This window comes from Atta colombica, unplaced genomic scaffold (assembly GCF_001594045.1).
Source record: "Atta colombica isolate Treedump-2 unplaced genomic scaffold, Acol1.0 scaffold38, whole genome shotgun sequence".
Taxonomy (NCBI): domain Eukaryota; kingdom Metazoa; phylum Arthropoda; class Insecta; order Hymenoptera; family Formicidae; genus Atta; species Atta colombica.
This window is the reverse complement of record NW_017259490.1, coordinates 2,037,772-2,050,919: the sequence shown is the minus strand read 5'-3', so window position 1 is coordinate 2,050,919 and position 13,148 is coordinate 2,037,772. Positions and strand designations below refer to the sequence as shown.

The 13,148-nt window shown below is 41.9% G+C and overlaps 1 protein-coding gene across 1 annotated transcript in view; it reads left to right on the top strand.

Moving 5' to 3' along the window:
• LOC108690992 (protein bric-a-brac 1-like) overlaps positions 1–10,195 on the top strand; it is a 57,088-nt gene extending 46,893 nt beyond the window's left edge. The window contains exon 4 of the mRNA XM_018198578.1: positions 8,780–10,195. Within this exon, the coding sequence (XP_018054067.1) occupies positions 8,780–9,850 (1,071 nt within the window). The 3' untranslated portion in view covers positions 9,851–10,195. The remainder of the gene's footprint in view (positions 1–8,779) is intronic.
• The last annotated feature ends 2,953 nt before the right edge of the window (positions 10,196–13,148 follow it).

Sequence of the window (13,148 nt, the reverse complement as noted above, 5' to 3'; positions counted from 1 at the left end):
TTTTTTCCCTTTTTTTCCCCCCCCCCCCCCCGACTCATCGTTTTCGGTAGAACAATCGCATTTTCGACGAAAATTTGCCTACGTGTAGAATCCTCGCGAATATCATTCACGCTGGAATAACACGGAACGCGTAACGTAAAAATTATATCCAAGCAGCGAAACAGAGCAAGCACATTCGATAACGAGTTTTCATCGAAATTTTCTATTATTTTCTAGAAATAATATTTCGCTAAATCATTGATTTCGCATAACAATCGACAACAACCAGCAAAAAATCAACGTTATTTTCGTTCGATCGAAAATTGGATAAATTTGGGAAGACCCTGAAATGTTTGCCTTTGAAATCTCTTCAGAGAAACAGTTCCGAAATACAATAGATTATTATATATCTCTTGCTGTTCTTCCGGTCGTGGTGAGCAATACAAAATCATTTTGCAAATGAGAGAGACGATGTTCGGACAAATTTAATTTTTTTTAAATTTATGTCGCTATATAACTAACTCAGAATAGAACCGCGATTAATTTCGATGACGTTATAGTTTCATGTTCTTTCATATCCAATCTTAGCGACCATACTCTTTCTCTTTTTACTCCAGACGCGAAATCAATAGGAGAATGTAATCGACCCTCACGGACTGACTGAGCTTGAAAGATGTTCAATGTGATATTCGTAAAAATACGACAGCGGAAAAGAACGATAACCAAAGTGTTAGATTGATACAAAAGGATTATATGTATTATATTTGTGAAACAAAAAATTAAAAATTCGCGCACATAAAAAGTAACTTTTTTTATTTTACTGGCTTCAATGCGCAAAAAATTACTCCAAAAAGTTTATCCTTTTGAAAAGATTCGGATCCATAACTTTAAAAATAGAAATGTATGTTGAAAAAAATAATACCCCTTCGCACTAATTATATTTTTGTGTAACTCTTTATCTAATTTTTTCATCGCTTTCGGATTGAAATAATAAAGAAAAATTTCGAAAGGTCTCTACGATCAAAGCATTCGTGGATTAATAGGCTTGGAAAATAAATCATGGCACAAAATCGCGGAAAGAAATCGCGCGGTAGGAAGATTTCGTCGAACAGTGAATCTCGCGAAATTACATTAGTGAAAACTTCGCGGGTGCACGCACGTGTCGAAGTGTGTCTCTTCTATTCACGTCGAGAGTACACGGTGAAGGGAGGAGTAGCGATAGAAGGAGGGTAAATGTGTGAGAGATATCAGGAGAAAATATTCTTCTCTCTTACTCTGTCGTTTTCGAGGGTGCACACGCACGTACGCGCACACCCTTGAAAACGATAGAGTAAGAAGTAGAGAAAGAGAGGAACAGAGGAAAGAAGGGAAAAAGGAAATAAGAGAGGAGAAAAAAGAAAGAAATACCTCTCTGGAGTTATCAACGATTACAACGATCGACCCTTCGCGAGTTGGTTGGATACACGCGCGCATGGACAAAGAATCGGTAGCCGATATAAATTCGGGGACACGTGTATCGCGAGTGAGAGAGCAAGAGAATGGAAGAGAGAGAGAGAGAGAGAGAGAGAGAGAGAGAGAGAGAGAGAGAGAGAGAAAGAGAGAGGAATTGTAAGGAAAGAGGGCGAGAGCGAAGGGAACGAGAGAGAAGAAAGCATAGGTCAGGGGTGTATTCACCTGGCGCCGCCCCAAGTCACGCCTACCTGCGCGATTCCGAGCGTAGGTAGGCACGCCTACGCGTGCAGCACCAACACGCGATGCACGTACAGGACACGCATACACGCGCGGTCTGCATCTACGCCGTCATGCATCTCCTACGTATACGCTTATGCGGGTGTGCGCGCGGGTCGCGCAGGAAGGTGTGCGAGCGCCCGATCCGAACACGCTAAGCCTACGCCTACTACTGCCTCCACGATCCGTACACATACATCGACACACGCGATCGACTACTGCCGCCGTCGTCACCGCCGACGCCGCACCGCGCCGCGTCGGAATCGCGTCTCCTACCGCGAGCACCGTCTGTTACTACTAGCCTAGTTAAAGGCATCGCGCGGGGCGCGCGTTTCGCAAGTTTGCGGATCGGGTCACTCGGTAATACACGTTGCCGGAACGTATTCGCTACGTTTCTTACGCTATGATCCTCGATGCCTGTAGATTTTCGGATACTAGCGGATGCCTGTCCTAAATAAAAAGTCTATACCAGAAAACGATCGGGAAAATTTCGTACAGGAACGAAAAGGGATACATTCTGATAGATAGAGATATCTTTCATGTTGAAAATCGAATTAATTTTAATTTAAGTTAATGATACATGGAGCATTAATATCTAATAATTTAATTATGAGAAATTAAAAATATTAGGCGAGATATCCACCACAAAGTAACCACTGTACTAGTTTTGCTGGATATATTTTACTTGTCGAAAATATAAGTAATCTATTGTAGATTAAAATTAATGATTTGAAGTTAATAATTCGATTATGAGAAATTAAGATTAGGTGGAATGTTTAAACTAAATTATTATGTTTTAGGATTGCAAATAAATGACAAAATTTGTATAAAATTTTATATACCTGTCTAATATTAAAATTGTTATAACGGATAAATTTATATTTCTTAAACAAAAAGATTGATTTATCGCTTTTTAAAAAAGTTATCATATGATTAATGTTATTATTAATGTTATTATTAATATAGCGAATATTGATAGTACTTCTTACACGGTGTAATTATAATTGGATTCTTTGAACAGACGGAAGGGAAAATTATTGGATCTGGAATATCTCTCACTTGTAATAAAAGAGATAAATAAAAATTATAAGTTTATCGCGTTAAGATTGTTATGATTAATGCTACTTCCAGGACTTTAAACGTCAGCAGTATTGTCGATTGTATGATAATCGCATGACAATTTAAGCTGACGTTCGAAGAAATGATTAAATGAGCATTATCAGATGATTATCAATTTATGAAAAAAAAAAGTGAAAGAAAGAAGAAAAAAGAACGACAGATTTAATGCTCCGAGTAACCATCAATGCTTTGGGCGTTGCGCAGCACGTCGAGAGCACGAATCAAATCGGTTTATATCGCGATTGTATTTTTTGCTAAACTTGCAATTTTTCTTTCGTAACGTGAAAGGACAGGCAGCTTCGCTCGCGTCGTCGTCGTCGTCGTCGTCGTCGTCGTCGTCGTCATCGTCGTCGACATCGCTGCCGCCGTTGGGTTCACATCCACGCACACGTGTATTCCACATCTACGCGACAGAGACAGAGAGACGCGTGTGTATGCAACGCGCGTCAGCGAGATGCAGCAGTGTATACTCGTGAAGCACGTGCATCCCACCCCGCATCCCTCCTTGCGACGGACCGCGGGTACGTGCCTGCTTGTCGCTCCGTTATTAATGGGATCTCTTCCGCGGGAATTCCGCCAATAAGGTCGACGCGGCAGGATCACGGCCTCTCTCTTTCTCGCTCTCCTTCTCCCTCCCTCCCTCCCTCTCTCTCTCTCTCTCTCTCTCTCTCTCTCTCTCTCTCTCGCGCGCGTCTCTGTCGCTACCCCCGCGTTTTTCCCCGTTCGCATTCCCCCTCCCATCCCTTCCGATTACGACGCTCAGCCTTGTCAAGCCGCTCTTTCTCCCTCTGGCCGAGCTTTTCAAAGTACACCGCGTACATGTAAAAAAAAAGTGTAGAAAAAAGTTGTACGCCCGACACGTCATATCTTACGGGGCGTGCAGCTCGCCGACGCTCTCACCGACGCTCGATAACCGCGTTTGATGAATACCGATTTACCGCACCGTGTATACGATGCGTACTTTGCGCGTGGATGTGCAGATATAGGGGGGTATCTCTCACCTGTACGCGTGATATCTTTCATCCCGTGGCGTCCGTATGCGAAAGTGTTCGCAAAACAATTTGTTATCTCTCTACCCGAAATGTAGTTGAAGGCCACGATCATGTATCAGAAAGGAGAGTAGGATATCAATGCGAAACGCTAAACTCGCGGCAACATGTAAATGTGATATGTATATTTTACGTGCAAAGTGTATAACATTTTCAAAGTAAATTTAGCATTCGCATATTCGGGGGAATATATATATTTGAAATGTAATTCGCAAAGATATTTGAGACGCGCCTTGACTTTTTGAGATATTTTGGAAGCGCAACATTTTCTTCATCGAGTTTCGAGACGTCGTCGACTAAATACCAACGCTGACAGATATATAATGAAGGCTAAAGGGTACCGAGAATTATCAACATTGTCGGTCGTATTGTGCACCCGCTGCATATTTCGCGTCCAGGACACATCCGTTTCCGTCATTGTTTCCACGGAATAACATTGTATAATCGCGATACTTAGTAAGCACATAGCCCGGGATCCACGAATGCATTTCCGCGTCACTTTCTTCTGCGAACGTGCATTTCGCGCGCGTTAACAGTTTACGAAAGAAACACGTGTCGCAAAGTCGGTGTGCGAAGAAGACCGCATAAATTATCCGCAAATTTTGCAAATATTTCTTTTTTGCATATTGCTCTCTTGCTTCAAAAGTGACACAACTTCAAAAAATTAACTTTCTCAAAAAAGGAAAAAAATCTGTTTTTCAACTTTACAGAAAACTGTTGATAAATTAAATAATATATATGTTAAAAAGAACATAATTTTAACGTGCAATCAAACTGCATTTTCGTTTCGCAACCTTTAAAAAATCTTTTTGAGTTGCAACAATTTTTTATGAATTTAGATTATTTTTAGTAATTGATAGAGAGTAATAATTGTACTTGTCTCATTGATGGTAATAACTCGTATGTCACGTTTGTTAATTTGCGTTACTTTTGAAATAAAGGAGCGATGTGTATGGTACATGAAACAAAGCGAATGCTTTTTTTTTTCTTTCAACATTACAATTAAATAACGTTTTCCCGAAGTGCCGACGAAAGTAACACCCGTCTGTCGAGGCTCGGTTACAACGAGATCTCATTTCATGCAATTCCCCGGCTTTTGATTCCCCTGGTAATCAACAGATACAGAGAATGGAAAAGAGAGGGAAAGAGAGATCGCGCGAATAAATATGTACACACATCTAACACATACATACACACATATACACAAGCAGAGACAACACAGTGTTCAATATTTTCGGAGTCACCCTGTAGATCGAAAAATCTCGCATATAGTAATAACAGATTGTATAACACTTAAGCTTTCTGTAACGATACGAAAGACATACGAAACCTACGAATTGTTATGTTTTCTACAGTAACGTTTGTACTACCGACTTACAACAATATTTGTACAATATACGATAAAAGAGAAACGTGTACCTATACAACATAGGTTACCCAGATGCAATAACTTTTTTAAACGGTGTTAATGGTTACCGGAATATTTTTCATACTTGTAACGACTCGTTGCGGCGTTTCCGTTCGTCTGTCCGTCCGTCCGTCTATCACGGCGTGACGCGACACGGCCGGTACCCGCGGCAACCACTACTCGTTTCGTTTTGTGCCAACCAGAGTCTTAGATTTTGCTTTTCCAGGATTTAATAACGTGCTGTTAAAGCGTAACAACAAATGAAACCGGACCTTTAAGGAATCGAATGCCCATGCCATTCCACTTTAGCACATCTCGACACCAAGCACCCACGCCCATTCGCTTGATTATCGAATATTAGAGGGAGAGAAAGAGACAAAGAGAAAAAGAAGAAGGAAAGAGAGAGAACAAGAGAGAGTGTATTCTCATGTTTGTATGTATGCGTATGTATGAGAGAGAGAGAGAGAGAGAGAGAGAGAGAGAGAGAGAGAGAGAGGGAGAGAGAGAAAGAGAGGCAGTTGAAAGACAGAGGGAAATGTGTAGTGTACACATAGTTTGTCAGCAAAAAAGCAAACGTTGTTCTTCAAGCGAGCGAGAGACGGAATTTGAGCGCCAACGAGAAAATGTTTGTTTGCGACGAGACTCTCGAAACTATCTCGCGGCGTTAGTAATTCGATTATCGGACTTTGCGAGAATGGATACGAGAGAACTGTAAACGGAACGCAAACGCCAATGGTGCCGTTACGATCTCTCCGCGATGCATTCGACAATGTGCACTCGATATTCCGATGATACACCAAGTTGTCGCGGAAAATTAAGAGCAATATAACTCGCGCTTGTCATAGGAAGAAAATCAAGTTTTGAAAACGTAAAAGCTCTCGATTTGCATTTATGCAGGACAGTATCATTGAGATTTCTTAATCGCATTTGAGAAAAACGTTTTAATTTAATCCAAAAAAAGGTATCTTCAATTTTTTGTTACAAAAGTTCGACACAATCAAACATTTAATATAATACCTCAATCACACTTGTTTCGAGATTTTTTTGGTCGCACTCTAGAGATCATTAAATGTTTCACGGTCGAGATAACGTCGACAAAATTATCAATTCATCAAACTTAAGAGAGAAGAAAAGAGACGAAACAGCACTGAAAATAAAAATGTAAATTGCATATCAATATGTATAAAATGTATAACATTTTTCGTTAACAGCACAAATCCTGATTTCTTTGAAATTTTATCCCTAAACAAGATTATTAACTTTTCACTATGCAATCGTGTCTATTGAAATTTTTTTGAAATTTTATATTAAGAAAATAAGAGAATGCACTAAGAAAAAGAATACTGCGAGCTAAATATTTTTTATCGCCAATATCACGATATTAATAAAAAATGTTAAATTAATATTTTTACACGTAATTAGTTAAATATTTTGTTTTTTATCGATAAGATAAAGATATGCTCTTACGATACTGTCGAGTACATCAATATATTTTTAATCCGGTTGTACTGTTTGCTCTTCTCTGCTTTTCGAACACCTTGTACGTGTACGATATCGCGTGATACTCGGAACTCTCGAGTGCGACCTTGCTGATCTTAGATATTATGGGCTGCGATAGGACACGTATGTGAGTTATCGAAGCGCGATCTTCGCTTGCGGTGGAATAAAAAAAAACTACCGACCAACCGACCAATGCGTCCCGTTTTTGGATATTCTAGTTTATTTTTACGTGCCGTTCGCGATAGCACAGCGACGTGATGTCACCTTCGTACGTGATTAGGCAATGAACGAGCAACGATCGAGTCTACATCTCACAATTTTTTTAGCAGTATATTTTTGTCCTCGTATTTATTCCCATTTATTAAATTATTGAGTATAAGCGCAACAAAGAATTCGACATTTCGAATTTGAAAAAAAAACTTTTTTCAATTTATAAGATTTATTTTACTTAGAATTTTCTTCGTATTTATATATTTAGCAACAGACAAAATTAATTCTCTTTCTACTACTTTTGTGAAAACGAAAAGTTAATTGTCATGAAAACATTTCTTTTTTTTTGAGATGATAAAAAATAAAAAAATTAATTTAAAAATATTTAATGTATAATTAAACTACTTATTTTTTCGTGAGAAGAGTTATTTATTTATGAATTGAAAATCATAAAAATATAAAAATTTCAACACCATCATGCGTCCTCATCGCTATCGCGAACGACTATGTGAGGATATATATTGTAAAAAAAAGGGATATATATTGTAAAAAAAAAATAAAATTGCGCTGTGTCCCCGAGCTCATTGTAACCGAGTCACTATGTTCAACTCGTACAAGCGTTCACTTGGACATTAGAGACGTGTAAGATGGACCGGATGGACGCGACCGAGGAGGCGACTAATCCGAGGAGCGAATAATCCGAGAGCATTTCCGTCCATCCGATACGTTTCGTTCTATGCTACAAATTTTGGTAGATGGATTGTTGATAGGTCCGATTTCAAATTATCCGAAATTGAATGTCGCGAAATTTTTAATTAAAGCCGTGAAATCGTAGAGCCACGTTGCGAATGCGTCCTGAGATTTGTGAGCTCAACTGAGTCTCAGTTTAACGGCGTTTGTATGCAAATACGCATGAACGCCTGTGTACACGAATGCATTTCAGCTGTATGTCGGTAGGAATCGGACGTTTCGGAGAAAATCGGCAAAATTCGGAATCTCACGAAGTGAAACTCACGAAGGAAAACCAGGAAAACCTACCCTCCGACAGAAAAAAAAAATCCTATTCTCGTCCGTAAAACTCCACCAATATCGACAATGCGTTCTGAACGTTCCGATCATAGCGGATAGCCACAACTTGGCTTGGCGTAAAAAAAAGAAGTAAAATTAAAAAAAACTGGTTTGTTTCGATTCTTAGACGAACGAATGCATATCATAGTTGTAAATTAACAATTTGTGAAATAAAAGCTGCAAACTGTTTGTGTTAACAATACGTCACGTGCGTACGATGTGTGTGTTCTTGCCTGCCTCTGCTGCGCAACCGCAATCCCCGCCGTGTATCCAATCTCGCGTGAAACCCAGAGCGATATTATGCCGTAGGGATTGTTTATCGCTATCATAAGCCGCATCCGCGTGATACAAAGGGTAAGTGTACAGTTCATAATCTTCCATTCGAGCGTGAAACAATACCCCGCCCGAGACATGCTGCGACGCGCCATTCGAACGTCCGCGAGACAAATGACAAAGTTCAAAAGGAGCTAAATTTTTTTTTCAATAAAATAAAATTCAAATTATATATCGTATTAAATTATTGAAATTAGTCCAATTTTGTCTAAAAGTCTAAATGATTTATAATTCAGAGTTAATCACAATCTTCGGTATCGAGGAATCGCACAATTAATCGAGATGCTCGGGTTCGAAGCTCAAGATTCAAATTGCACTGTCGTGCCAACGACGTATCAACGATGTCGCGCAACATCGTACGACGTAATTTCCTCCCCTGTTGCAGGTCTCGCTCGCCCTCGGACTGGACGCGGGTGGATGGGGCGCCCTGGTGGAGCGGACGAGCGTGCACGGAGGCACCGGCAGCACCATCCTCGGGCACGGCGGTTTCACCGGGCTAGCCGGATTGGCGCGTCGCTGCGGCGTCTGCCTGGCGACGTTCCCGTCGCCGTGGCTGCTGGAACGGCATGCATTGCTGCAACACGCCGGCCAGACCAGCGACGACAAGCCGTTCACCTGCGAGCAGTGCGGCCAGCGCTATCGCTATCGATCCGCTTATGTCAAACATCGCGAGCAGAACCATCGCGCGCGGCTGCCAGCTGACAAGCTCTTCACCTGCGATGTATGCGGTATGCAGTTCAGGTATCTAAAGTCCTTTAAGAAGCACCGCCTCAACCATGCGCTTGAGCGGTTGCAACGCGCGCCCGAATCTCAGAACAGCGTGGTCGTCGTCTCAGCACCGGCCGAGCGCAGCGATCAGGTCTCGAGCACTGGCGAGCCGTCCCAGGTGGAGACTGGCAGCGATACTACCACGAATCCGGGCGACGCCGAGGAGATGCGTGGTGTATTCTCTGAGAGCGCTCGCGGTGACGAGAGCGTCTCGGAGACCGCGAGCGTTCAAGAGAACCTTGGCGACGCGGTGGAGGTACAGATGACGGAGACCACTGCCACCGGGACCGGCGGGATTGGCGGCGGTGGCGGTACCAGCAGCGAAGCCGGCGATGTGGACGACAATGTTGTCGACGATGATCGGCACGAGCCGAGCGAGGCGATGATCGATCTCGCGCGGAGCGTCACTCGCGAGGCCGATCGTCGCGAGCGACGCTTTGCCTGCCCGTTCTGCGGCAAGTGCGTGAGGTCCAAGGAGAATCTGAAGCTGCACGTGCGCAAGCATACTGGCGAACGGCCGTTCGTCTGCCTGTTCTGCGGTCGCGCCTTCGGAGGCAAGAGCGACCTGACGAGGCACCTGCGCATCCACACCGGCGAACGGCCGTATCACTGCGAGATGTGCGGCAAATGCTTCGCCCGGGCTGATTATCTCTCCAAGCATCTCACCACGCATATTCACCAGCGCTAACGCGATCGCAACTCGGCTCACTCGCCTCGGCCTCCTCGGAGCCGAAGAGCACCGCAACGACGTGCCTCTTTCTCTCCGACGCGTCCCTCCGCGCGTTGACATGCCGCGGTCGTTGCAGAGCGACTCGAGAATTGATCTTACTAAATTATACAAGTAAAAAGTATGTCACACACGCGTTATAAATAATACATTGATACATATATAATAATGATGAGGAGAACAAGAGTGCGTTCAGGAATTTAGGATATATCATTTTATCCTTGTTGTTCACTAAATGTTAAAACAAGGATAAAATAATATCTAGATGCACCCGGTTGAAGGCAGTTCTCTCTGTGCGCGCTAATCAGCAAGATATTAGATATAGAGCGCGAGGAACGAATAGCTGTATTTACGCGTTAATTATTTTCTCTCTGACAACGCTTCGAAAGACAGAAATTCTCGTCGCTCACTTCCGATTCGTGAAGTGCCGCAAGGCAGTAATGGCAATAATCCTTGCTAATGGTGCTGTTAAACTAATTTAGACGCATTTCAATAGCACAAATTAAAATCCACATCTTGAAATATTCGATCGTTCGTCATATACAAGATCATACCTCGAGTTCGCAACAACGCCTTCCGCTCTCAGCTGATCGTTGTCGAATGAAAAATCGTTCTACTCTCGAGGAGTACGAGCGTCAGATGAAACTGCTGAAGGACTCCTATTGAAATGAAGAAAGAGGAGAGAAAGAAAAAAAAGGACCGCATCTATCCATCGCCGCCGGCCCAACAAGACGCGTCAATTATGGAGAGACAAGAGAGAATGTAATGAAATGCGATCGCGCGCGCGATCTCTACTACGGTTCACCAGCACGTTCGATGATGGTTTCTGCGCTACGATAGTGAGACTAACTTGTGATAATGGATATGAAACCAAAAAGGAGAAAAATGAGAAAGAATAAAAACCAAAGAACGCAACGACGCGGCGGGCGAAAGCCGACGGTCAAAGGCTTCCTTTTGTTGTCTTCTTCGTCTTCGTGCTCCATCGACAAAGTGATATATTTGTAATGTAATAGCTAACCTCGATATATTCGATGTGTACTCGACATGTAATATAATTCGCGATGACGATGCCGCGTGCGATTACGATAATTTCTCTCTACGCGAGCTCCGTGCAGACGCGAACACGTCGGTGAACTTTCCTTTTTTTACGCGGATGAAAATCGATTCGCTTCTCGCAAAATTGAGGAGTTCAACCAATGATGATTGGGTTCATTTTTCGAAGACACGGGCAAATCAATCTTGAACGTAAGAAAATTAAATCTTGAATTAAGCTCGATATTAGAAATTATGTAAATTTCTTAAATACTTTCCTAACGCTTCGAGATAAATTTTCCTAAGTTCTTAGGAAAGTGAATCGGAACTCTTCTCAACTCAAAGAACTCTTTCGTCGCATGAATGCCCTTTCGACAATTGTGTACGTGCATAGTACGTTCAATATGTCTAATATACGAAAACTAAGACAAATTATTAAAAGCCCGCAATACTCACACCCAATATCTTATGCTATCAAAGCGAGGTGAGGCACGCAAACTTTTCGTGATAAACTTTTTAAAAGTCAGAGTTTCTGGCCCATTCCATTAATCTATTTTTGCTCACGAGAAAAAAAAATGAAACGCAGATAAGTATAAATTTATCACGGCGAAAGGGATCAAGAATATCGATGTTTAATATAAGATGTAAAAATCGCACAGCATGTACAGTATATGTTTTGATAATATTTATTAATTCTCTATGGACGAAATTATATATTTTGCCTGAAAAAGAAAAATGCCAATCCTATTTGCTCGAAGCTTTGATTAGAAATAAATATATATCTACATTTTACACATTTTATTGTTGTTTTTAAATAGAGAATTTTCGAGATAAATTTGAATATAGAAATGCATTATGACTACAACGCATCCTGCTTTGAGATTCTATATTAATCCATAGAGGATTAAACCGTCGAATAACTGCTTTTACGATTATCATTCGTGTAAAACGACGTGTTCGACGTTGGCACCGATCGGGAGGGTAAACCTCCTGGAAAGCGTTGCCGGTGCCTTTGAATTCCCGAATGAACGAACGAATAATCCTTTCCTTGATGATGCGGATAGCAATAATGTATATCTTTTATTTCTCCCGTCTACGTCAGAGACATCAGCGTGATTTAGGTTCGTCGTCGGGAGCCGCGAAGTAGCGTCTTGTTGCACGGTCTATATTCGGTCCTTCCAAAAATCCTCTCCATTTAGTCACTCTCTTAGATATTTATATACATGTGTATGTGCGCGATATATATACACACACACACACACACATATATATATATATATATATATATATATATATGTGTATATATACACATGTACATATAAAATAACGAGATGCTGTCCAGCTATGTGCTGGACCGCAAAACGAGAGTGGCCGGCTCATTCTCTTGGGATCGGTCTCGTAAGTAGCTTTAACTTCCGACCACTTCATAAACCAAGTCCGATCATGCGTTTTCGTCGCGAGAGAAATAGAGAGAGAGAGAGAGAGAGAGAGAGAGAGAGAGAGAGAGAGAGAGAGAGGAACGTAAGACAATTCGTGCGAATTTGAAGGATCATTTACGAGATCGGATCCCTCCACTTGGTCAGAAACAACTTACCTAGCCCTTAAGTGATGTATAGTGTATTTGCTGCTCTGTGTACTTTCGCGCGATCTCGAAAGTACGCGAAACGAAGTTGAATAACGAAGGTGCTATCTAACGAATAGGGTTGATCGCCAGATGCCGGCCGGCCGGTACCTCTACCTAAGAAACGAAAAGCGTAAGCGCGAAGACGAAATGCGAAAGGAGGAGAGAGAAAGAATAAAGAAAATCTCTAGATTGCCAGCTAATGTCTATCGTGCCAAAAAGAAAAGTGTTTAGAAATGAGGGAAGAGAGAAGGAGTGAGAATAATAGAGAGAACCGGAGAAAATGAGCAAGTAGTAGAGGAGAATCTATTCCGTCGGGCGAAAATTCAATTTCCCTCCAAGACCGGCCCGGTGCTGCGATAGGCCAATTTAGTCCGTAATTACTGTATTATTATACCGTCTCGATAAGAATGTAATTTTACGATTAGATGATACGTCGATATTGTGTCCGTGGTCGGGTGGAGTGACCATTGTGTCAAGATTTTATTAAGAGGAACATGTCCAACGAATGTCAACGAGAATTCGCGGCGAGACGCGGGAAGCGTTTCGCTTGCGTTTGCACCCTTTTAATTTCCCACTTCTCGCCGTTTCGCCATATATATATAT